The sequence below is a fragment of the Typopeltis vanoorti genome, chromosome 5 (genome assembly GCF_054136105.1).
Source record: "Typopeltis vanoorti isolate ZY-2024b chromosome 5, IOZ_Tvanoo_1.0, whole genome shotgun sequence".
Taxonomy (NCBI): Eukaryota; Metazoa; Arthropoda; class Arachnida; order Uropygi; family Thelyphonidae; genus Typopeltis; species Typopeltis vanoorti.
Genome location: NC_143553.1, coordinates 170,462,509 through 170,489,264, shown reverse-complemented (window position 1 = coordinate 170,489,264; position 26,756 = coordinate 170,462,509). Strand labels below are relative to the sequence as shown.

Here is a 26,756-nt window from a genome sequence, read left to right as displayed (position 1 = left end):
CCTAAATCATATATCACTATTTAATTTTGATATTTTAGTAAAGTATGAATAAAGCATAGCTTGAAGTTTTGTGCCCCTTATGGCATGCACCCTAGATGGTTGCCTAGGTTGCCTAAATGGTAACGCCGGCCCTGCCTGGATTAGTATTTTAAGTGCAGAAAAATAGTGAAAGGTTACAAAAAATGTTCTTAAATTGGTGCCTTTACTCCCTAACACCCTATCACAGTTTTCTGAAAAAAAATTAATATCCTGTTTACACAGCAAGAAAAAATAAATTACATTTTATGAAATAAACAGAAATTAAGGTATTCAATCAATCAGTAAAACACAAAATATTAATTTCACTTTATACAGAATAAAAGTATTATAGAAAAGCTAAATAAAATATAATTAAATAAATAATACTGAAAGAGACTATATTTTCTAAATATTTCTTGTTTTGCATTTGTTTTTCTTGTATCTATCATTGTAATATTATTTCAGTTTTCCCAAATTTTTTCAGCATTAATTTGAACAATTGTGTAGACATGGATGGCAATTCTAACGAAGTGGGCAGCACTACTAATCATGCTGCTGGTGCTGTATATATTTAATTTTTGCTCCTTGGAAATGTTTTCAAAATTTTTTATCTTTCATTTTTTCCTTGTTTATTGGTCTTATTTATGCATCATTATCAACTCCATTCTCTTACTGGCTCAGTCAAGTTTGGCTCTAAATATATCATCCTCACCTTCCAAAAATATATAAATAGGTATGTCTTTTAAATTACTCTTTCAGTATTAATTAAAATTTTATATAACTCTTTTAACTTGGCCTCTGGTTCAAGATATGGGTAGCTCCATGAACCTAAATAAGCTTTACTATTTTTTTTCTTTAATTTAATTCCAATGTTTTTTTTTAACTTTAGATAATAAAATCCTGGAAATCTTGTTTAATTTTTTTATTTGAAAACAGTTTTTTAGGTCTTTTAATATTTCAGATTATATCAGCCAATGTAAGTACCAGAGATCATTCTCCATTATGGCTAGATAATTTGGAAGCTCCTATCGATGTTACTCACACTTATACTGTTAACTGGATTCCTACAAGGTAAGTACAAATGATTTTATTCTTAATTTAAATGGTGCTAATATATTCAAAACTATTGACGTACAGTAATCTACCATTTATCCAACAACCGATATGTTGATTGAGATTTTTAGTTTAATAAAGTAATTATGTTACATTGTGTGGTCATCATGCTGGAAATTCTTTAACCACTGAAATCTAAAACTTTTTTTCATCACTTCTTTATTCACAAACATTCCCCATTCTGACACTTTCCCTCTACTTGAAAAATGTTTTTTGTAACAAATACTGATCTCTTCAGTTTTTGTTATCTGTGATGGTCACTTTACCTATAAACTGATAGTGTGCAGCAGTAGACTCTCCTCTAGTTAATTTCAACATTGAGCATCTCATAAAACATGTTCTTGATACTGCAGTTCTCATGCCTTTTTATCTGACTAATGGGCAGAATCCATGTTAGTGATACTATCATTGAAAATTATCTGCCTCAGATAAGAAATTTTAACTTTTCAAAAACTTATCATGTACAAATTCTTCAAAATAGTGAAAAAAATCACTAGTTCCTAGTTTATTTTATGCTATCTTCAAGGATTCTGTTGTTGAGTCCACATTGATTTAGTTTCGTTTCTTGTAGACATGCAGTGTGGATGTTATGTTTGTAAAAATGTTCTTAAGCTCTTCCATCTTTTTTTGAGTGCTATTGATGTTAAGCTGAAGTATGTTGAGAGTCCTCGTAGCATATTTCTCATCGAGATTCTGGACTGCAGTTCTCGACGCGTTGGCTTCCTCGGACGTGGTAGTATGATTCCGATCAGAATAGACACTCTTCATGGAATTTGGGTGTGCCATAGCCCCGTTAGCCAGTAATTTTCAGGGTTCTCTGCAGGCCTTCACAGCTCCTGTATCGGCTCGGGGCCCTTGAAGTCCCCACAAAGAAGTAGAGGATTTCCCTGTAGGAAAATCCCCTACTTCTTTGCCACTTTCCCTTTGCACATGGGCAAATGCCTCGGACATGGGGTTGGACTTCTGCAAGGCAAGGATTCTGTATTTTATCTGTATTGAAAACTATTTGGGGATGGAAAAAATTAACTCAAGAATGAGAATGGCTGCATAGATTGGTAGCATTTATCACATATTCTTAGTAAATACAAAGAAAGTGAAATGCACATCCTCAATAGTGTTAAGTTTCTGCAAGGCAGTAACTTAACACTATTGAGGATGAAAGGCACATCCTCAATAGTGTAAACTTCTGCAAGGCAAGGATTCTGTATTTTATCTGTATTGAAAACTATTTGGGGATGGAAAAAATTAACTCAAGAATGAGAATGGCTGCATAGATTGGTAGCATTTATCACATATTCTTAGTAAATACAAAGAAAGTGAAATGCACATCCTCAATAGTGTTAAGTTTCACAACTGAAATCTGATCTATATAATAAAATTGTGTGTGTGTGTGTATATATAATCTGCAGAACAGAGATTTATATTGCAAACATATTTTATATAAGCATAAAGCATATTACAAACATTAACACCAATTAATATTACTCGTTATTTAGGAGATGAAAAATGTAAAATAAAATAATTAAAATTTAGCAGATGCAATGAATGAATTTATGTTGGAAACATATTATATAAGCATAAAGCATATTACAAACATTAACACCAAATAATATTACTCGTTTATTATTTGGTAAAATTAAATATTACTCAATTATTTTTTAGATACAACCCCAGATGTATGTCTATGAACAGACAGATTTCCAAGATACAAATCTTTCTATATGCTGACATTTTTAGTGTGTGTGTGTGGGGGGGGAGAGGTGAGATGTTTCTGGTAGATGACATGATTGGAGAAGGAGTATTCAGGTAACCCTCATATAACATGGTTTCGATAAAAAATACAGTGTCTACACATTGTAATAACCCTTTATCTTTTTATATATTTTTCACCGTGCAACTTAAAAATCAAATTTTATCTTTGTTAAATTTGTGTCTGCCCGTATCGCTCACGTAGTTATAAGTATTGAATTTATATTAGGGAAAAATACCCTTCAACATGCATGTACGTCAATTTGTAACCGTATAAAGTGTTAATTGTTGAAAATTTTCTTCGTTTTCTGCCAGGAAAGCACATTAAAAAATCATAAGTATGTTAATATCAAGCTGAGCACTTTATTTTCTGGTGAGTTACATAATTCATATGTAATGCTTCTTTTTATGTAAAAAAAAATATTTATATAATAATGGCCACAAACTGCAACAAAAGGGAAAACCAACATTGAAAAGAAAATTTATTTCTCTCAAAGAAAAAATTAAAATCTTGGATCGGTTGAAAAATGGAGAAAAACCAGGAGCTGTTGAGAGGACTTTGAATTTAAATGAATCAACAATTTGAACAAACAAAATGAACATAAAATCTGAGAAAGTGTTTATTGCTGGGTCAATAGTAAGTGCAAAGCATGTTGCTCGTGTATGCAATATTCTAATGGGAAAAATAGAGAAATCTCTAATGATTTGGATAGAAGATTGCTCTCGAAAGAAAATTCCTTTGGATGGAAATCTTATTAAACAAAATGCTCTCACAGTTTATAAACATTTATGATGCAGACCAGGTATTCAATGCAGATGAATCCGGGTTATATTGGAAAAATAATGCAAAAACGCACATGTTTCGAAAAATGAAAGTCAGCTCCTGGATTCAAAGTTTCTAAAAATAAATTAAAAAATAAAGTTTGTTAGTTTTATTTAAAACTGCTTAAGCTCTACAATGTCGCAGTTTAGCATCGATAATATAGTTTTCCTGGAAACATCTCTCTCCCACTAAAAATGTCCACATTACTCTACTGTTTTGTAATAATGCATCAGGTGATTACATGACAAAATGAATGTTTATTAACCGATCCTCAAATCCTCGTGCTATGAAAGATTAAAATATTCACTTTATTTTATTTTGCTTAAAACATATATGCATTATGTGCAATGAAGTTTATGAACAATTTGTAAATTTATAATTATACTATGTATTTGTTTCATAATTTATATATTTTCATAACTTGCATGAATTACCTGAATTAAATAAAAATATATTTTTGTTGGATATGGCATTGTTGTTTATATAATTAAAAAAAAAAAAGATTTCGAACATAATCCTACTTTTTCTATGTGATCTGAGTCTCACATAACATGATTTATATAACACGGCATTTATATGGAGCCTAACACCTGCGTTATACGACGGTTACCTGTACATGTGTTTAGCAGATCATTAGAAAAACTGAATTTAAACAAAAATAATTTGCGGAGCCAGGGATGTTACAGTCCTGCAAATATGCACGGAAAACTTAACAAACCTAACGGATTGCAAGAGAAGAGCGATGCAGCAAAAATCTCTTTTGACACCACTGAATTTTAAGTTAAGGTGATAATAAAGCCCTCATTATTTTAAAGCCAGATACTAAACTCGAAGATCGAAATCTAAGAGTTTCATGTCGAAGAACTATTGGCAAGTCCAAGCCTAAGTCAACACCTGGCGGAGCAAAGGTGGAGCAAGCTCCATCACCATCCTTAATATTTTCTCATAATGTAAAACACAGCTCCTAGGAGATGTATTACTGTTTTACATTATGAGGAGAGGTCACTACCCAGACCGGTTTCAACCTTTATTGAGGTCTCATCAGTGAGTAGGTAGACCTAGATAATACAAAGGTTTAAGTGAACCGAACTTACATATATACCCCTACTAACGAACTGCCAGACCGGTGTACCCATATATATTATTATTACTACGTTAAAGAGCCAAGAGGCTATTTTTCTAGCTAGCAGTGTAAATTAAGTTAAGGGGATAATAAATCCCTCATTATAATGCAAGAACTATGCTACTACTTTCGGCTTCAACAAAACATTGGGTTGTATCAAAAACACATTTACCAAAAATAAATTTAATCTTTAGAGGTACCTGTGGCATAGTATATTTAATAATAAAACATGTAAAAACCACAGTAATAACTTTTAATTAATAAAGGTACAAATATTTCATACTGAAATTAACAGTACATCTTCATTGTCATACAAACAGTTAAAAGAATGGAATACAAAGTAAAGAAGAGTCGGTGGATCACCAATTAACATTGTTGCCATGTGCTGGGAGATTAATTACTAAATATTATTAAATAATCCTTTAAATATAATTAATTTTTATTGATGGTTGCATAAAATAAGTCTCCCAGATTTTTGAGAGAGTGAGACAGTCATTTCGATTTAGATTCAGCCGATGTAAAATAGCTTCACAACTTTCTTTAAAGAGGCGTTCATATTTGAACCTGCATCTATGGAGGAGAAGAGCTTTATCCCACTGGATATTATGAGTAGTGTCAATGCTGTGTTGTGCTAGACCAGACTTATGAGGTTTCTTGTATTCAATATAATATTGATGTTCCTTAATTCTTTTTTCCACACAACGGCCTGTTTGTTCCAAAATAAGATGCATTGCATTCACATGGTATTTGGCAAACACCCGCCAAAGATAGAGGTGACAGCTTATCTTTTGTAGAAGGCAATAAATAAGAAATTTTGTTGATAGGAATATATGTGGGAATCAGATGATACTTCTTCAAAATTGTGCCTATTGGTTCTGAGATGCCTGGAATGTAAGGGATTGGAACTCTGTGGTCTGTTGAAGAAACCTGAGGTATTGGATCATATGACTCAATTATCTGCTGGATTTGATTGGAGTTGTAACCATTTGATTCTATTAGCTTTTTTATAGTGGAAAGTTCTTGTTGTAAGATTACTGGAGAGGAGCACACTTCATGTGCTCTATTAATTGATTTGATAATGCCAACTTTTTGAGATGTGTGATGAGCAGACTTTTGATGAATGTATCTGCCAGTGAATGTATGTTTTCAATAGACACTTGTAGACAAAGTACCAGAAGATGTACGTGTAAGGAGGATATGGATATCCAAGAATGGTAAACTACCAGAATTTCCTTTTTCCATGGTGAATTGAATACATGGGTGAAGGCTATTTATCTGTTGTAGAAATGTGGAGAGTTTTTCTTCAGCATGTGGCCAAATAGCAAAAACATCATCGACATAACGAAACCAAAGAGAGGGTTGAGGATGAATGGATGAAAACGTATTGTATTCGAAGTGTTTCAAAAAATAGTTTGCCAAAGGCGGAGACAGAGGGCTACCTTTTTTTTTTGCTATTTGGCCACATGCTGAAGAAAAACTCTCCACATTTCTACAACAGATAAATAGCCTGGAAAAAGAAAATTCTGGTAGTTTACCATTCTTAGTAATTGATAATTTAGCTTATTTTATTGTTAATTAATAATTGATAATTAATTAAACGTCAATTCAATTAATTTGTGCTGATTTTCATTGACATATCCCATTCTGATCACTAAAAATTTAGTGAATACAGACTTTTTCTCCTGTGTGCTGGTTTTGTAGGTTAGGTAAATATAAATAAAATAAATGAGTAAATCTAAGCATTAAGAATAAACAATCATTTATTGTCAAATGTTAATTAATAAAAACAAAACACATAAAAATAGTAAAAGTATATTGCAAATTAAGTTCTTAATGACTCCGATGTTTTTGGGTCTTTGAATTACAAATTCTTTTGATATCAGGCACAATATTAGAAAGTTGAATTCTCATATTTGGTGTAGCGTCGAATCTGTTCTTGGACTTTGATTTGGTTGCAGCATAATATGAAAATCCTGCCTCGCATAAATATGTCGTTGTAAAAGGAAGTAAAACAAAAATAGCTAGTTTTGACACGCTTGTCCAGAAATCATTTATTGGCAGTTCCTTGTATTTTTGTTTTAAATCAGAATCACTAATTAAATCAATTAGATTTTCATAGTCACTTGTGCTGAAGCCTGCTGGCTTAGTGTCACTGTAAATGGATTCAGAACCCAGGAATTGTCCTCACTGGATTTTGGAAAATATTGCAAAAGGGTTGATTGCAAGTCATGCAAGTGTTCTAAAATTACGTTAGATACTTCTTCATTTACTTGAGAATTTATTTCAGTCAAAAATTCATGCAAAGTGGGAAAACAATCAAAATTATTCTGTTCACCTGTAGAAATCCAGAATTGCAACTTCCTATCAAAAGATGCAATTTTATCTCTTGTATTAAAAATTGTAATATTCTTTCCTTGTAATGATAAGTTAATTTCATTCATTGCACTTTGTAAAAATATCTGCCAGATACGCAAGACTCATCAACCATGAAGAATTTCTTAATAATTCAATAAAATTTTGTCCTAAATTATATGACATCAAGAAGACCATTAACGCACCACGAAGTTCAAAAAGCCTCCATAATGCTTTTCCTCTGGATAGCCATCTCATTTCGATTTGTAATAAAAGTGCGTTATGTGCACTACCCATTTCATCGCACAAAATTTTAAATAATCTGGATTGAAGTGGTCGAGATTTTACATAGTTGATCATTTTTTCGGCTTCATCCAAAATAGTTTTTAAATATGTACGAATTCTTTTTGTTACTAGTGCTTGTCTATGCAAAACACAATGCCTTTTGGTGGCTCTTGTAGCTACTTGCAGGATACGTGTTACAATTCCCTTCCTCTTTCCTACCATTGCTTGAACACCATCTGTACAAATATCAATACTTCTCCCAACCGATTTCCTGTTTTGCAATATCATTATTAATACAGTTGAATATATCTTCTCTGGTAGTTTTTTCTTGATGATATTCGAACATGAGTAAATCTTCTTCAATACTTTTATCAAATATGTAACGAACAAACACTAGTAATACAGCGAGTCCTGCGACATCTGTAGATTCATCCATTTGCAATGAATATTCACTGCAGTCTAAGTCGATGAATTAGCTCTTTTTCTATGTCAGCCAAAAGATCTTTGATGCGGCGTGAAACAGTATCATTTGATAATTGTACTGCATCTATTTTTTTAGCAACCTGCTCTTTTAACATGCATGATACAATGCCTTTCACACAAGGCTTAATGAGCGTCTCACCAATTGTATGAGCTTCACCGTGAAGTGCAATGCGGTAACTCACGCGAAAAGACGCCTTTGTTGCATTTTCAGTTGTAGCAGTTGTAGCCATTTGAAGTTTATATTTTTCTAGCGAATCACGATGTCTCTTAAAAAAAATGTATATATTTTCCTTTGTAATCACTGTGTTTCATTTCGAAGTGCCTACGAAATTTAGCTGGAGCCAAAGAACTGTTTACTAGTATTTTATTACATAAAACATCAGGAGCATGTGTATTGCCAATACACGTAAATCCATAATTTAAATAACTTTCATCATCATCATCATCATCAAATTCCTGCCATGTACCCTCAAGGGGTGTACAGGATATGACAGTACTACATGAAAAAATTACATCATTACTAACTTCCTATCTACAATTTTCCTCCAAATCAGTCTGTTACTTGTCAAGACTCCAACATTATCAGATCTTATATTTCTATCGTCTAAGGCACTTTGTACCGTATCAATCCACCTATATCTTGGTCTTCCTCTGGGTCGTTTTCCTGCCAACCTGGCAGAGAACACTTGTTTTTGCTAATCTTTCCTCTCCCATTCTATTTAAGTGACCATACCATCTGAGATTAGCTCTGCTAACGCATTCCTGGATGCTGACAATGTCAAGTTCTTTCCTAATATCCTCATTTTTAATATGATATTGCCATTGATGCCATCTGTTCACGCCTCTAATCTTTCTCAGGACTCTCATATCTGCGGTCTCTAGTCTTTGGTCAAGTGTTTTACTTCTGACCCAGCTCTCAGATCCATAAGTTAAAATTGGTTTGAACACAGTTTTGTATACAGCTAATTTAGTGTTCCGACTAATTTCTTTCTTATTCCATATGAATTTATTCAATTGACTTCCCACGATACCAGCTTTGCTGATTCTGTTGTCTATTTCTATATTTAGTTTACCATCTTCAGTAAAAATTGTGCCCAAGTAGCTAAAATGTTTTACTTGTTCCACAGGTTCTCCATTCACAACACAGTTGACATTTTCAATGATTCTGCCTATTTTCATTGTCTTTGTCTTTTTATTGCTAACCTTCATACCATATCTATTACAACAGCTATTCAATTTAGTCAGAGAATCTTGCAGACTTGTAGCGGATTTATTTAGAAGTATAACATCATCCGCATAAAGCAAAGAGCTGACATTAACATCTCCAATTTTGATATCAGGTTTAATACCACATTCCTTCATAATGTGATCCATATAGATAATGAATAACAGAGGGGATAATGTACATCCTTGTCTCACACCAGATTTAACATTAAACCATCTTCCTGTACTTCCTTCAATTCTAACTGCTGACTCACAACTCAAATACAGACTAAGTATTGCTTGATATAATGCCCCATTGACACCATATAACTGCAGCGTATTGAATAGCTTCTCTCTTGGCACCTTGTCATATGCCTTTTCCAAATCAACAAAACTTAAATACAGATCTTTGTTATATTCCCATGCTTTCTCGACTATTTGTCGTAAAGTGAAGATCTGATCCTGACAGCCTCTATTTGGCCTGAATCCAGCTTGTTCTTCACCAAGCTTTTCTTCCACAATTCTTCTCAACCGTTTCTCAAGTATACTTGCATAGATCTTGCCAGGAACACTCAGTAGGGAAATACCTCTGTAATTCTCACATTCAGTTTTATTTCCCTTTTTATATATGGGTACTATGAGAGCTCTACTCCAATCATCAGGAATTTGTCCCTCTGTCCAGGCTTTCTGAACTATGCAGTGCAGCCACTGTAAGACTCTTATACCACCATACTTCAGCATTTCTGGTCGAATATCATCTACTCCTGCTGCCTTTCCACATTTCAAGCCTTTGATGGCTTTTTCTACTTCAAGTATGGATATGTATTCCTGACTGCATGCCTGGTCAGTGTTTTTTATCACTGTGCAGTCATCACTGCTTGTTTCATTTAGCAGTTTTTCAAAGTAATTACTCCATACTTCAAGGATATCTTTTTCTTCTGTTTTCATTTCACCTTTATCATCTCTAATTCCTTTTACAGCACTCTTTCCTCCATTCCTAAGCTTCTTCAACAACCTCCAGAATATTTTGCCACCTTCTTGATATTTATTTTCTATATTCTTGCCAAAGTCCTCCCATGACTTTTGTTTAGCTAGTTTTACACACTGTTTAGCTTTCTTACATTTGTCTCTGTATTCTGTAAGAGTAAAAGCTGACTTATTTGCCAGGAACTTTTGATATGCTTTCTTCTTTTCCTTCACTGCCTCTTTAACTTCCTGTGTCCACCAGGGAGTTCTGATTTTTTTATCTTTGCACACAACCTCACCACATGTCTCTCTGGCAGAATCAATCAATGTTTCCTTCAGAGTTTGCCACTGAATCTCCAAGGTTTGATTCCTGTTCTCAAACTCTTTTATTTTCTTTTCAATAATATTTCTGTATTTTAGTCTACAGTTTACATCTGAGAGCTGCTCAACTTTTATTCGCTTTAAAACTTTCTTACATGTTATTCTTTTCAATATGAAATTCAATTTTATCCTGCTCAAGACTAAATAGTGATCACTTCCAATTTCAAATCCTCTGTACACTCTGGTGTCCTGCACCAGGGAGAAAACATCACTATCAACAATAACATAGTCAATGAGACTTTTCTTATTCCTAGCCTCTTCTCTCCATGTGAATTTGTGCACATTTTTATGTTGGAACATGGTGTTAGTAATAACCAGTCCATGTCCTGAGCAGAAATCCAACAGATATTTGCCATTATTATTAGCTTTGCTCTTTTCTCCAAATTTTCCCAAAATATTTTTGTATGTCTCACAATCATTTCCTACTCTACTATTTAGATCCCCAACAAGGACCAACTTTTCCTTTTTCATTGTGTCAGTTGCTTTTTCTAAAGCCTCAAAAAATTCCTCCACTTCTACCTTAGTAGAGCCTTCTGTGGGACCATAGGCACAAATAAGTCTCATTGTCCAGTTCCCCATTCGGATATTTGCCCACATTACTCTACTTGAGACTGACTGCCATTCAAGAAGATTAGCCTCGTATTTTGTGTTGAATACTATGGCTACTCCTTCTTTTCCTTGATTGTTATTGCCTGAATATAACATTTTGTATTTATTGCTCAGAAAGATCTCACCAGTTTTGGTGAGATCTTTCTGGTGAGATCTATCTAATAACTTTCATGGTTATTAGATATATGAAGAGCCAAAGGCTTCAATTCGGCGACATATGACTTGTTTAAGTTAAGGGATATTACATCCCAAATCGTTTCTTAGCCGAATAAGAAACTCAAAGAGTTTCATGCCAAATATAGTAGAAACTATATAAAGTTCGGCGATTCCAAGCGTAAGCAAATACCTGGATACTGCAGCAACTTACCCTTAAGGTAGTGCAAGCTGAGGCAACTCATGTCAAAGGTGGAGCAAGATCCGATCACTATTCTTGATATTTACCCATAATGTGAACTTAGCTCCTAGGAGCTGTATTACTGTTCAACATTACGAGAGAAGGTCACTACCCAGACTGGTTTCAACCTTTATTGAGGTCTCATCAGTGAGTAGGTAGACCTAGTTAATATCAAGTTTGTAGCTAACAGAACTTACAACCGTTTCATATATCTAATAATTTATTAGGACACCTCTCGGCAATACTCATGAAGGGTTGTAAGTTCTGTTCACTGCAAACTTGATATTAACTAGGTCTACCTACTCACCGATGAGACCTCAATAAAGGTTGAAACCGGTCTGGGTAGTGACCTTCTCTCGTAATGTTGAACAATAATACAGCTCCTAGGAGCTAAGTTCACATTATGGGTAAATATCAAGAATAGTGATCGAAGCTTGCTCCACCTTTGACATGAGTTGCCTCAGCTTGCACTACCTTAAGGGTCAGTTGCTGCAGTATCCAGGTATTTGCTTACACTTGGAATCGCCGAACTTTATATAGTTTCTACTACATTTGGCATGAAACTCTTTGAGTTTCTTATTCGGCTAAGAAACGATTTGGGATGTAATATCCCTTAACTTAAACTTTCATGGTACTTCCGTTTTGGTCTGTTCTTAGACGACTCTTGTTCTTTAATATTAGCTTTTGAAGAAACCACAATTTGCAATTCCATACCTTCTCCAATCATATGAGTAGATGTGTCAGCAGAAGTACTTGCTCCTCCTTGTGTTAAAGTTTCTGTCTTTAAACAAGAATCCATGGGTATTTTTTCAATAATATTCAAATTCCAATATTTGTCAGAGCTATAATAAAAACAAATAGAATTGTGTTGTAAAGGTAACTTAAGTGTGAAAAACAATAAGATTATAAATAAGAAATGTCGAATAATATAAAAGTAAATGAATAATGCAAAATAGTAAAAAAAGACTGCAACACACAAAAGTAAATATGAATTGTAACAATACTTGTAAGAAAAGTACTAAACCTTAATAAATAATGTAAAAGCAATTGTAATAAGAATGATTTGATAAAATGTTCAGTAACAAAAATTAAACAGTTCGAAATAAATCAGATATTAATTATAAAATTAGTTAAAAGAGTAAGAAGAATTCTTTTTTTTTTTTAAAAGTCGCCTCGCTTACTCTCTATATACGGGAATAAAAAGGCATTAGCTGATTTTTTTTTTTCGAGGGCCCAGTCCCAACAAATTTACTCGTAAATACCTTTCCAAATTTTTTTAAAGTTCATACATTAACATAAGTATTAATAATTAATTATGGCATAATCATAAAGAGTATTAGTACACTTATGTATACGGTGTGGCATGTTGACAAATATAAATTACATTTAAATTAGTTATCAATCACTGGACTAATGAAATGTTGTAGCATGTCATAGTTTATTCAGGCAAATATCATTAAATTAATTTGTGTTGATTTTCATTTACATTTCCCATTCTGATCATGAAATATATTTATAATATTATTATAAGTACTTACGAGTGAATGCAGACTTTTTCTCCTGTGTACTGGTAGTTTTCCCCTCCTTTTGTACATCCTGGAGATCTTTGTAGGCTTCAGGTTTATGACTCGCTATCTGTTACGTCACAAACACCTTCAATAAGAGATTTCTCAATACCAAAATTAAACAAAGTGCCTTGTCTCTTATTCACATCAGATTTTAACTCTGTATTCCTATTACTTTTAAAAAAATCACGGCACTCCACTTTTCAGAAAAAGCACTTACACACTGCAATACGAACTTGCGAAGAAATTATTTAGTAGTAATAGATTTGAGAACCAGATACAGACTACCTTGATCTTCAATTTCAGTGGAAAAATTTGCTGATTGGTCACTGATATTTGCAACGCAGATGTTATTTCGTTCAGTTTTGAGAACACGCCGCCCATTGTTGTAATCGGCTTGCAGGCAATTTTTATGATCAGTCATAAACGGCGGTTTTCTCTTTCCCGATTTTTGAAAGATTTCAATGTGTGAAAATTAACAATAATTCATGAATACTTCCATGTTTAAAAATATGCTGCTTGGTCACTGACATTTGCAACACAGATGTCATTTCCTTCAGTTTTGAGAACAGAAGATATGACACCAATTGTTGTAATGGGCTTGTAGGCAATTTTTATGACCCGTCATAAACAGCAGCATTCCCTGTCCCAAATGTTGAAAGGCTTTCGATGTGTGAAAATTAACGATACACAGATGTTATTAGGTGATCTGGGTCTGAGCTTTTCGACATATTCACGAATATTATCCTCCTCGAAATATTTTTACTATAAAATATTTATTCATGAAAAATGCTTAGAAAACTAAAATGACAAATTTCAGAACTTCTCGCGGAACACCTATTCACCTTCCGTGGAACACAGTTTGAGAAACCCTGATATAAATAATGATATATATTATAGAATGCATGCCAAAGGTATACCTACAGAAATTTTACTTTTTAAATTTATTTGCTCAGTACTAATTTGACATGATGTTTTAAGTTAAAAAAAAAAAAAAAAAAAAAAATCTGCTACATGTGATAAGCAAAATGATGTTACAACCAAAATTCAATGTACATATTGCCCTTGAAAGCATTGAAGAAATGAAGAAATTTTTTTTAGAAAAAACAAAGCAATAATCATCAAGAAAACTATATTATTGATGCTAAACAAACTATTTATTGATGCTTGTGAGATTGAAGAACTTAGGTAGTTTATTTTAAAACAAACCTAACGTTAGTTATGTTTGCTTAAAATAAAATAAAGTTTGTTATTTTTATTTAAAACTGTTTAAGCTCTACAATGTCACAATTTAGCATCAATAATATAGTTTTCTATTGGAAACATCTCTCTCCCACTAAAAATGTCCACATTTCAAAGATTTATATCTTAGAAATCTGCCTATTCTAGATGTACATCTGGGGTTGTATCTAAAAATAATTGAGTAATGTTCATTTCTTAGATTATTCAAAATGATTTCATTCATTACATCTGCTAAAATTGTAATTATTTTGTTTTACATTTCATTCCCTAAATAACCAGTACTATTATTTGATGTTAATATTTGTGATATGCTTAAATGATCTGATATAATGTTATCAAATTTTGTGATGGTTTCTTACAAATGAAGAAAACTCCTATCATTATCATCATCATCATCAAATTCCTGCCATGTACCCTCAAGGGGGTGACCAGGATATGATACATGAAAAAAATTACATCATTACTAACCTCCTATCCACAATTTTCCTCCAAATCAGTCTGTTACTTGTCAAGACTCCAACATTATCGGATCTTATATTTCTATCGTCTAAGGCACTTTGTACCGTATCAATCCACCTATATCTTGGTCTTCCTTTGGGTCGTTTTGTTGCCAACCTGGCAGAGAACACTTGTTTTGTTAGTCTTTCTTCGCCCATTCTGTTTAAGTGACCATACCACCTGAGATTAGCTCTGCTAACGCATTCCTGGATGCTGACAATGTCAAGTTCTTTCCTAATATCCTTGTTTTTAATATGATATTGCCATTGATGCCATCTGTTCACGCCTATAGTCTTTCTCAGGACCCTCATATCTGCGGTCTCTAGTCGTTGGTCAAGTGTTTTACTTCTGACCCAGCTCTCAGATCCATAAGTTAAAACTGGTTTCAACACTGTCTTGTATACAGCTAATTTAGTGTTCCGACTAATTTCTCTCTTATTCCATATGAATTTATTCAATTGACTTCCCACCATACCAGCTTTGCTGATTCTGTTGTCTATTTCTATATTTAATTTACCATCTTCACTAAAAATCGTGCCTAAGTAACTGAAATGTTTTACTTGTTCCACAGGGTCTCCATTTACAACACAGTTGACATTTTCAATGATTTTGCCTATTTTCATTGTCTTTGTCTTTTTATTGCTGACCTTCATACCATATCTATTACAACAGATATTCAATTTAGTCAGAGAATCTTGCAGACTTGTAGTGGATTTATTTAGAAGTATAACATCATCCGCATAAAACAAAGAGCTGACATTAACATCTCCAATTTTGATATCATGTTTAATACCACTTTCCTTCATAACGTGATCCATATAGATAATGAATAACAGAGAGGATAATGTACATCCTTACTTAAATTAAGGGGATAATAAATCCCACATAGTTTTAAAACCGAAAAAGAAACTCAAAGATTGGAATCGGAGAGTTTCTTGCTGAATATAGTAAACTATAAAGTATCGGCGAACACTAGCATTAGCCAATGCAAGTGATCCTAGTACATAATACAATACTGAGCAGCTCGTTGCAAAGGTGGAGGAAGAAGTTCAGATCGCTATTCTTAGGTATTTTCCATAATTTAAAAACACATTTCCTAGGAAATGTATGCTGTTATTACATTATGGTATTTTCCATAATTTAAAAACACATTTCCTAGGAAATGTATGCTGTTATTACATTATGGAGGGAGGTCACTACCCAGACCGGTTTCAGCCTTTTTTGAGGCTTCATCAGTGAGTAGCTACACCTAATACCAAAGTGTATAGCGAAAAGAACTTATGTACTTTGCGAACGAGTTTTCCAAACAGGTGCAACCATTAAGTTACTTAAGTATAAAGAGCTAATAAGCTTCATTTCGGCAATGACTTAAATTAAGGGGATATTAAATCACACATAGTTTTAAAAGCGAATAAGAAACTCAAAGATTGGAATCAGAGAGTTTCTTGCCGAATATAGTAAACTATAAAGTATCGGCGAACACTAGTGTTAGCCAGTGCAAGTGATTCTAGTACGCAGTATAATAGCGATCTGAACTTCTTCCTCCACCTTTGCAACGAGCTGCCCAGTATTGTACTACGTACTAGGATCACTTGCATTGGCTAATGCTAATGTTCGCCGATACTTTATAGTTTACTATATTCGGCAAGAAACTCTCTGATTCCAATCTTTGAGTTTCTTATTCGGATTTAAAACTATGTGGGATTTAATATCCCCTTAATTTAAGTAATGTTTTCATTGCCGAAATGAAGCTTATTAGCTCTTTATACTTAAGTAAATGTACATCCTTGTCTGACACCAGATTTAACATTAAACCAACTTCCTGTACTTCCTTCAATTCTAACTGCTGACTTATAACTCAAATAAAGACTAAGTATTGCTTCATATAATGCCCCATTGACACCATATAACTGTAGCGTATTGAATAGCTTCTCTCTTGGCACCTTGTCATATGACTTTTCCAAATCGGCGAAACTTAAATACAGATCTTTGTTATATTCCCATGCTTTCTCAACTATTTGTCGTAAAGTGAAGAACTGATCCTACAGCCCCTATTTGGCATGAATCCAACTGTTCTTCACCCAGCTTTTCTTCCACAATTCTTCTCAACCGTTTCTCAAGTATATACTTGCATAGATCTTGCCAGGAACACTCAGTAGGGAAATACCTCTGTAATTCTCACATTCAGTTTTATTTACCTTTTGATATATGGGTACTATGAGAGCTCTACTCCAATCATCGGGAATTCGTCCCTCTGTCCAGACTTTCTGAACTATGCAGTGCAGCCACTGTAAGACTCTTATACCACCACACTTCAGCATTTCTGGTCGAATATCATCTACTCCTGCTGCCGTTCCACATTTCAAGCCTTTGACGGCTTTTTCTACCTCAAGTATGGATATGTATTTCTGACTGCATGCCTGGTCAGTTGGTCCTTGTTGGGGATCTAAATAGTAGAGTAGGAAATGATTGTGAGACATACAAAAATATTTTGGGAAAATTTGGAGAAAAGAGCAAAGCTAATAATAATGGCAAATATCTGTTGGATTTCTGCTCAGGACATGGACTGGTTATTACTAACACCATGTTCCAACATAAAAATGTGCACAAATTCACATGGAGAGAAGAGGCTAGGAATAAGAAAAGTCTCATTGACTATGTTATTGTTGATAGTGATGTTTTCTCCCTGGTGCAGGACACCAGAGTGTACAGAGGATTTGAAATTGGAAGTGATCACTATTTAGTCTTGAGCAAGTTAAAATTGAATTTCATACTGAAAAGAATAACATGTAAGAAAGTTTTAAAGCGAATAAAAGTTGAGCAGCTCTCAGATGTGAACTGTAGACTAAAATACAGAAATATTATTGAAAAGAAAATGAAAGAGTTTGAGAACAGGAATCAAACCTTGGAGATTCAGTGGCAAACTCTGAAGGAAACATTGATTGATTCTGCCAGAGAGGCATGTGGAGAGGTTGTGTGCAAAGATAAAAAAATCAGAACTCCCTGGTGGACACAGGAAGTTAAAGAGGCAGTGAAGGAAAAGAAGAAAGCATATCAAAAGTTCCTGGCAAATAAGTCAGCTTTTACTCTTACAGAATACAGAGACAAATGTAAGAAAGCTAAACAGTGTGTAAAACTAGCTAAACAAAAGTCATGGGAGGACTTTGGCAAGAATATAGAAAATAAATATCAAGAAGGTGGCAAAATATTCTGGAGGTTGTTGAAGAAGCTTAGGAATGGAGGAAAGAGTGCTGTAAAAGGAATTAGAGATGATAAAGGTGAAATGAAAACAGGAGAAAAAGATATCCTTGAAGTATGGAGTAATTACTTTGAAAAACTGCTAGATGAAACAAGCAGTGATGACAGCACGGTGATAAAAAACACTGACCAGGCATGCAGTCAGGAATACATATCCATACTTGAAGTAGAAAAAGCCATCAAAGGCTTGAAATGTGGAAAGGCAGCAGGAGTAGATGATATTCGACCAGAAATGCTGAAGTATGGTGGTATAAGAGTCCTACAGTGGCTGCACTGCATAGTTCAGAAAGCCTGGACAGAGGGACGAATTCCCGATGATTGGAGTAGAGCTCTCATAGTACCCATATATAAAAAGGGAAATAAAACTGAATGTGAGAATTACAGAGGTATTTCCCTACTGAGTGTTCCTGGCAAGATCTATGCAAGTATACTTGAGAAACGGTTGAGAAGAATTGTGGAAGAAAAGCTTGGTGAAGAACAAGCTGGATTCAGACCAAATAGAGGCTGTCAGGATCAGATCTTCACTTTACGACAAATAGTCGAGAAAGCATGGGAATATAACAAAGATCTGTATTTAAGTTTTGTCGATTTGGAAAAGGCATATGACAAGGTGCCAAGAGAGAAGCTATTCAATACGCTGCAGTTATATGGTGTCAATGGGGCATTATATCAAGCAATACTTAGTCTTTATTTGAGTTGTGAGTCAGCAGTTAGAATTGAAGGAAGTACAGGAAGATGGTTTAATGTTAAATCTGGTGTGAGACAAGGATGTACATTATCCCCTCTGTTATTCATTATCTATATGGATCACATTATGAAGGAATGTGGTATTAAACCTGATATCAAAATTGGAGATGTTAATGTCAGCTCTTTGCTTTATGCGGATGATGTTATACTTCTAAATAAATCCGCTACAAGTCTGCAAGATTCTCTGACTAAATTGAATAGCTGTTGTAATAGATATGGTATGAAGGTCAGCAATAAAAAGACAAAGACAATGAAAATAGGCAGAATTATTGAAAATGTCAACTGTGTTGTGAATGGAGAACCTGTGGAACAAGTAAAACATTTCAGCTACTTAGGCACAATTTTTACTGAAGATGGTAAACTAAATATAGAAATAGACAACAGAATCAGCAAAGCTGGTATCGTGGGAAGTCAATTGAATAAATTCATATGGAATAAGAAAGAAATTAGTCGGAACACTAAATTAGCTGTATACAAGACTGTGTTCAAACCAATTTTAACTTATGGATCTGAGAGCTGGGTCAGAAGTAAAACACTTGACCAAAGACTAGAGACCGCAGATATGAGAGTCCTGAGAAAGATTAGAGACGTGAACAGATGGCATCAATGGCAATATCATATTAAAAATGAGGATATTAGGAAAGAACTTGACATTGTCAGCATCCAGGAATGCGTTAGCAGAGCTAATCTCAGGTGGTATGGTCACTTGAATAGAATGGGAGAGGAAAGATTAGCAAAACAAGTGTTCTCTGCCAAGTTGGCAGGAAAACGACCCAGAGGAAGACCAAGATATAGGTGGATTGATACGGTACAAAGTGCCTTAGACGATAGAAATATAAGATCTGATAATGTTGAAGTCTTGACAAGTAACAGACTGATTTGGAGGAAAATTGTAGATAGGAAGTTAGTAATGATGTAATTTTTTCATGTAGTACTGTCATATCCTGTACACCCCTTGAGGGTACATGGCAGGAATTTGATGATGATGATGATGATGATGATGCCTGGTCAGTGCTTTTTACCACTGTGCTGTCATCACTGCTTGTTTCATTTAGCAGTTTTTAAAGTAATTACTCCATACTTCAAGGATATCTTTTTCTCCCGTTTTCATGTCACCTTTATCATCTCTAACTCCTTTTACAGCACTCTTTCCTCTATTCCTAAGCTTCTTCAACAACCTCCAGAATATTTTGCCACCTTCTTGATATTTATTTTCTATATTCTTGCCAAAGACCTCCCATGACTTTTGTTTAGCTAGTTTTACACAGTGTTTAGCATTCTTGCATTTGTCTCTGTATTCTCTAAGAGCACAAGCTGACTTATTTGACAGGAACTTTTGATATGCTTTCTTCTTTTCCTTCACTGCCTCTTTAACTTCTTGTGTCCACCAGGGAGTTCTGATTTTTTTATCCTTGCAGACAACCTCACCACATTCCTCTCTGGCAGAATCAATTAATGTTTTCTTCAGAGTTTGCCACTGAATCTCTAGAGTTTGGTTCCTGTTCTCAAACTCTTTCATTTTTTCTTCAATAATCTTTGTGTATTTTAGTCTACAGTTTATATCTGAGAGCTGCTCAACTTTTATTCGCTTTAAAACTTTCTTACATGTTATTCTTTTCAATATGAAATTCAATTTTATCCTGCTTAAGACTAAATAGTGATCACTTCCTATTTCAAATCCTCTGTACACTCTGGTGTCCTGCATCATGGAGAAAACATCATTATCAACAATACCATAGTCAATGAGACTTTTCTTATTCCTTGCCTCTTCTCTTCATGTGAATTTGTGCACATTTTTATGTTGGTACATGGTGTTAGTAATAACCAGTCCATGTCCTGAGCAGAAATCCAACAGATATTTGCCATTATTATTAGCTTTTCTCTTTTCTCCAAATTTTCCCAAAATATTTTTGTATGTCTTACAATCATTTCCTACTCTGGTATTTAGATCCCCAACAAGGACCAATTTTTCATTGTGTCAGTTGGTTTTTCTAAAGTCTCAAAAAATTCCTCCAATTCTACCTTAGTAGAACCTTCTGTGAGGGACCATAGGCACATTTAAGTCTCATTGTTCAGTTCCCCATTCTCATATTTGTCCACATTACTCTACTTGAGACTGCCTGCCATTCAAGAAGATTAGCCTCATATTTTGTGTGAATACCATGGCTACTCCTTCTTTTCCTTGATTGTCATTGCCTGAATATAACATTTTGTATTTATTGCTCAGAAAGATCTCGCCAGTTTTGGTCTTTTTTGTTTCAGTCACCCCTATTATGTATCTGGTACTTATCTAATTCCTCAGCTAGCTCCATTTCTTTGCCATTCAGTCTTCTTATGTTGATAGTACCAATCTTTAACTGTGGTGATGTCGAGTTGGGGTGTGTTTTCAGATTTGTTCCAGTAGCTGACTTTTCGCTGTTCTCCCTGGTTCCCTGTCGAAAATAACGGGGCCTTGTTTAACCGGGCAATGCCCCTGTCGGCATGAAATTTTGTCATGTTGTACCATCATTTTTTATTTTGGATTAACCAATAACCAATAATTAACCAACTAAATCCCAAATTGCCATCCATCCTCGTTCGTTCACTATCCAGATAGATACCGAACAGGGTTCACCACGAGAAGGTGAGGATTGGACATTAGTTTAGAACCCCTGGTCGGTTCTCTGCATTCTTTTAAAGGCTGTGTGGAGGTCTCCTCTCAGTTATACAGCTTTGACCCTTAAGCACCCAAGAAAACTCCTTTTATCATGCAATAGTTTCTTGGATGATCCTCTGAATGCTGACTTTGCTTTGCCAAAAACTGAATCATGTATATTATCCATATCAACAGTATGGCAATATATTTTCCTCATTTTTTATATATAGTCTCTGTCCTGCAATACACACACACTCAGACACATAATTTTATTATATGGATCAGATAATTTGATCTGATCCAAATCAGGTTTCAGTTGTTAGAAATATATACATGTTTGCACAAGAGTGATGTTTAATTTGCTAAATATTTTGGTCTGAATATTACAGCCCATCTTCAGTGGCTATATAGTAATAATATTAAAAACAAAAGTGGAATACGAACAATTGATCATTCACACATAGAACGAGTCGCGTGATGTCATATCGCTAAGTACTAGAAGAGTAAACATTTTTATAGTCATAATTAAAGATATTAATTCAGAAATTCATATAATAATCTTAAATAACATTAGACTTATATAGGAAATTAAAAATAAATAAAATAAAAATTGAATGTGTTATCTTGATTAAACTTTCCCAAATTTTTGATATAGATATACAGTCATTACAGTTCAAGTTAGGACGTTGAAGTAAGGCCTCCACACTTTCTTTAAATAAGTGTTCAAATTTGTAGCGACATTTGTGTAGGAGGAGAGTCTTGGACCAAAGGATGTTGTGGCTTGGTTCTAATCCATGCTGAACTAATCCAGATTTCTCAGGTTTGTTGTATTTAATTGATGACTGATGCTCTTGAATTCTTTTTTCTATAGAATGTCCAATTTGTCTGAAGTTGGAAAGATTACAATTACAAGGAACTTGATACACACCAGGTATATTTCTTCAGAATTCTAGAAATTGGTTCTGAAATCCCGGAAATGTACGGAATTGGAACTCGACATATTGCATCTTTGCTGTTCTGTGTTGGATTGTAAGAATCGAAAAGATGTTGTGTACTCTTTTCGGTGAAGCCATTTAGCTTCATATGATGTTTGATAGTCGAAAGTGCTCTCTGTAATAAATGAGAAGTTGAACAGTTAGTTTTGTCTCGTCGGATTAAACATTTTATGATTCCTGTTTTTTTTTTGATAAGCATGATGAGCAGATTCTTTGAGAATATAACGACCTGTGTTTTCTGTAAACTGTTGTTGTAAGAATACCAGAAGGTGAACGGATGAGAAGGACGTCTTTCAATCTCCATGGTAAACTTTATACGAGGATGTAAGGAATTGATACTGCTAAAAAAGGAAGGTAAGGAGTCTCTGTTGTGAGGCCATACAGCAAAGATGTCGTCTATATATCTAACCCAAAAGGATTGATAGGGAATATAGATGAGAACAGGACTTCTTCTAGGTGTTCTAAATAAAAGTTGGCAAGAGCATTAGAGAGTGGACTTCCCATGGCTGTTCCTTCCACTTGGTTGTAAAATTTGTTTTGACATAAGAAATATCCAGAGTGCATTGATTGTATTGATTCACCTACTTATCACATAGCCAAATATCTATCTAATTTATTGAAATCACACATTGGCAACTTTTGCTCTTTTTTGAAACTCTTCTGATTTCTTAAATAAATTGAAAAACATCACTTAATCTTATGGTTATCTTTGATTTAGAAACTTTATATACGAATGTACCTCTCAAAGAGACTAGAATTACTTGCTGACATCTTCCCACAAGATATTATAAAGTTATTTGATTTCATATGCACTCTGGATATTTCTTATGTCAAAACAAATTTTACAACCAAGTGGAAGGAACAGCCATGGGAAGTCCACTCTCTCCTGCTCTTGCCAACATTTATTTAGAACACCTAGAAGAAGTCCTGTTCTCATCTATATTCCCTCACCCATCCTTTTGGGTTAGATATATAGACGACATCTTTGCTGTATGGCCTCACAACAGAGACTCCTTACCTTCCTTTTTTAGCAGTATCAGTTTCTTACATCCTCGTATAAAGTTTACCATGGAGATTGAAAGAGACAACAAGTTATCTTTTTTAGACGTCCTCTCATCCGTTCACCTTCTGGTATTCTTACAACAACGTTTTACAGAAAACCAACTTTCACAGGTCGTTATATTCTCAAAGAATCTGCTCATCATCCTTGTCAAAAAAAAAAAGGAATCATAAAATGTTTAACCAACGAGCCAAAACTGACTGTTCAAATTCTCATTTATTACAGAAAGAACTTTCAACTATCAAACATCACATGAAACTAAATGGCTTCTTCGAAAAGAGTACACAACATTTTTTCGATTCTTACAATCCAACACAGAACAGCAAAGATTCAATACGTCGAGTTCCAATTCCTTAAATTTCCGGGATTTCAGAAACAATTTCAAGAATTCTGAAGTAATATAATTTAACAGCCACTTATACACCTATTAACAAATTATCCACCCATTTTCCTTCATCTAAAGATAAACACTCAACCTTGTCTCTACCTGGTGTGTATCAAGTTCCTTGTAATTGTAATCTTTCCTACTTTGGACAAACTGGACGTTCTATAGAAAAAGAATTCAAGAGCATCAGTCATAAATTCAACGCAACAAACCTGAGAAATCTGGATTAGCTCAGCATGGATTAGAAACAAGCCACAACATCCTTTGGTCCAAGACTCTCCTCCTACACAGATGTCACTATAAATTTGAACGTTTATTTAAAGAAAGTGTGGAGGCCTTACTTCAGTGTCCTAACTTGAGTCGTAATTGACTGTATATCTATATCAAAAATTTGGGGAAGTTTAATCAGGATAACACATTATTATTATTATTTTTTTTTTTTGTAAATTTCCTATATTAGTCTAATGTTATTTAAGATTATTATATGAATTTCTGAATTAATATCTTTAATTATGACTTTAAAAATGTTTACTCTTCTAATACTTAGCGATATGACATCACGCAGCTAGTTCTATGTGTGAATGACCAATTGTTCGTATTCCACTTTGTTTTTTAAAACTATTCCTATGTAGCCACTGAAGATGGTCTGTAATATTCAGACCGTAATATTTGGCAAATTAAACATTATTCTTGTGCAAACGTGTATATATTTCTAATAATTTTATCAAAGTATCGTTAAAAAATCAGATTTCAGTTGTGAAACTTAACACTATTGATGATGTGCATTCCATTTTCTTTGTGTTTATGTGTACTCAGAATATGTGATAAATGCTGCCAATCTTATCAGCCATACTCATTCTTCAGTTAATCTTTTCCATCCCCAAATAGTTTTCGATACAGATAAAATGCAGACTCCTTGAAGGTAAAATAAAATAACCAGTATCTATGATTTTTTTTTTTTTTCACTATTTAGAAGAATTCGTATATAATAAGCTTTCGAAAACGTCTTACCTGTGCTGCTTTTGCAGAGTTAAAATTTCTTATTTGAGGCAGATCATTTTCAATAATAGCATCCTGTTATTTAATATTCAAATTATATGGCCATATACTTGACCAGGTATAAAGTACATTTGAATTAATAGATTTGTCAGGGTTTTTTACCTTCATTTTTCTTGAAATTTATCAGTTAAGGTAAACATGGCGCTAAAAGATAAATTTACATCCTGTTGATTTAAATAAAACTACTTAAGCGCTATAATGTCATAAGGAAGATTGTCAAATCTAGTGACCATTTCAATATAGAAATGATATTGAAGTAAATACAACAGCAACCGTCATAGAATTTTGTTTCCAATTTGTTTTAGAACAGATGATCTTCTGGTGGCTTTTGGTTCCTAATTATCGTGATTAAAAATTCAGATTTTCTATTTTTTTCTACTCAATAATTTAATTTATATAATATATACAGAATGACTACAATTGTTAATTTTTTTTATTATTATGAAATAGTATATTTAAAAGATTTTACTTGAAGAGAATTCTTTTTCTAATTTGCACAAAGTTGAAATATGGGCTTGTGGTGGCCCTGTGCTCACTTGCATGTGGCAAGTAGATTTTACCAACTAGCAAGTAGCTCCAGAGTGGACAAAATAGAATGTTTTTTTATTTAATAAAAAAAAAAAATAAACTTTCTAAACAAAAAAAAAAAGAGTTTGTTCAGAAAGTTTTTTTAGCATTAAGAAAACACAGATGCAGCATCACTAATCACTTGCTGGAATTCTTATTGACCTATTGGTGTATATCATTAACAAATGTGTCTTTTTTTTTGGGGGGGGAGAGTTCATTTTTTTGTACTGTGAGTATGGTTTGCATAATTTGTTAAGCTCTGCTTTAGTGTGTAAAGATTTATTTTCTTCTTTTCTGCAAGCACCCCAGCACATGTGAACATGTTTCAGTGTTATTTTTAATACCTTCCAAGTGGTAGTATTCATATTCATGTTAAATCTTAAATTATCTGCTAAAATCATGTGATTAAGGAGACTGAATATATAGCTTGCTAATATACAGGGTTTCGATTATTTATGAAGAAGCTTTCAGAGCCTGTAGCGAAAATTGTATTGGATGAAATTTAACCAAACTTGATGTAAATACACTCTGGAACATGGGGTTTTGATTTACAGAAGATAAAAAAAAAAGTACAGAATTCTGCCACAGAGGGAAATTTGGTGCTAGAATCGCATGATATTTGCATAATCTGTTTCTACTGACAAGTTTGTGGATATAAGAAAGACCGAAACAGATTTGTGAACATTCTGATATGAGTGAAGTGCTGTGGATCTCACTTTACTGGAACATGTGTTGCTAGTCAAACTTTACTATTAACAGTGCGGTAATGCTAATGTCACGCTTTGAGAATTCTGGAATTTGAAGGATAAGAGAAAAGATCCAATGACAATAACAAATCTTAGAAAAATGATTTTATGATTTGAAAATAATGGATCCTTTAGCAGCGAGGCCAAAATGAGGGCACAAACAGATTATTCCTCAACAAGTTGATGAAGTTGCAACTGCCGTTGTGGAACAAGGAATGAATAATGCACAAGGGTCCAGCAGTGTTCGGGCAATATCAAGGCAACTGGACATGCCATACTCAACTCTGGAAAATCCTGCGTCAAATGCTTAGGTTTTTCCCCTACGAGATCTCCCACGCTCAAGCTTTGCTTCACGGTGATGTGGAAACTCCACTGCAGTTTACCCTTACATTATTAGATCGAATGGATGTGGATAACATCCATGGAAGATCTTGTGGAGTGAAGCACATTTTTATCTTAATGGTGGTGTTGACTCATACAATTGGGACATTATGGCTGTG

General features: G+C 34.0%; 1 protein-coding gene across 1 annotated transcript in view; it reads left to right on the top strand.

The window, feature by feature from the left end:
* The window catches only part of LOC150107054 (transmembrane 9 superfamily member 1-like), a 372,331-nt gene that overhangs the window by 154,763 nt on the left and 190,812 nt on the right, over positions 1–26,756 (top strand). Inside the window, exon 6 of the mRNA XM_090392919.1 lies at positions 980–1,089. Coding sequence (XP_090249045.1) covers positions 980–1,089 — 110 coding nt within the window. The remainder of the gene's footprint in view (positions 1–979; positions 1,090–26,756) is intronic.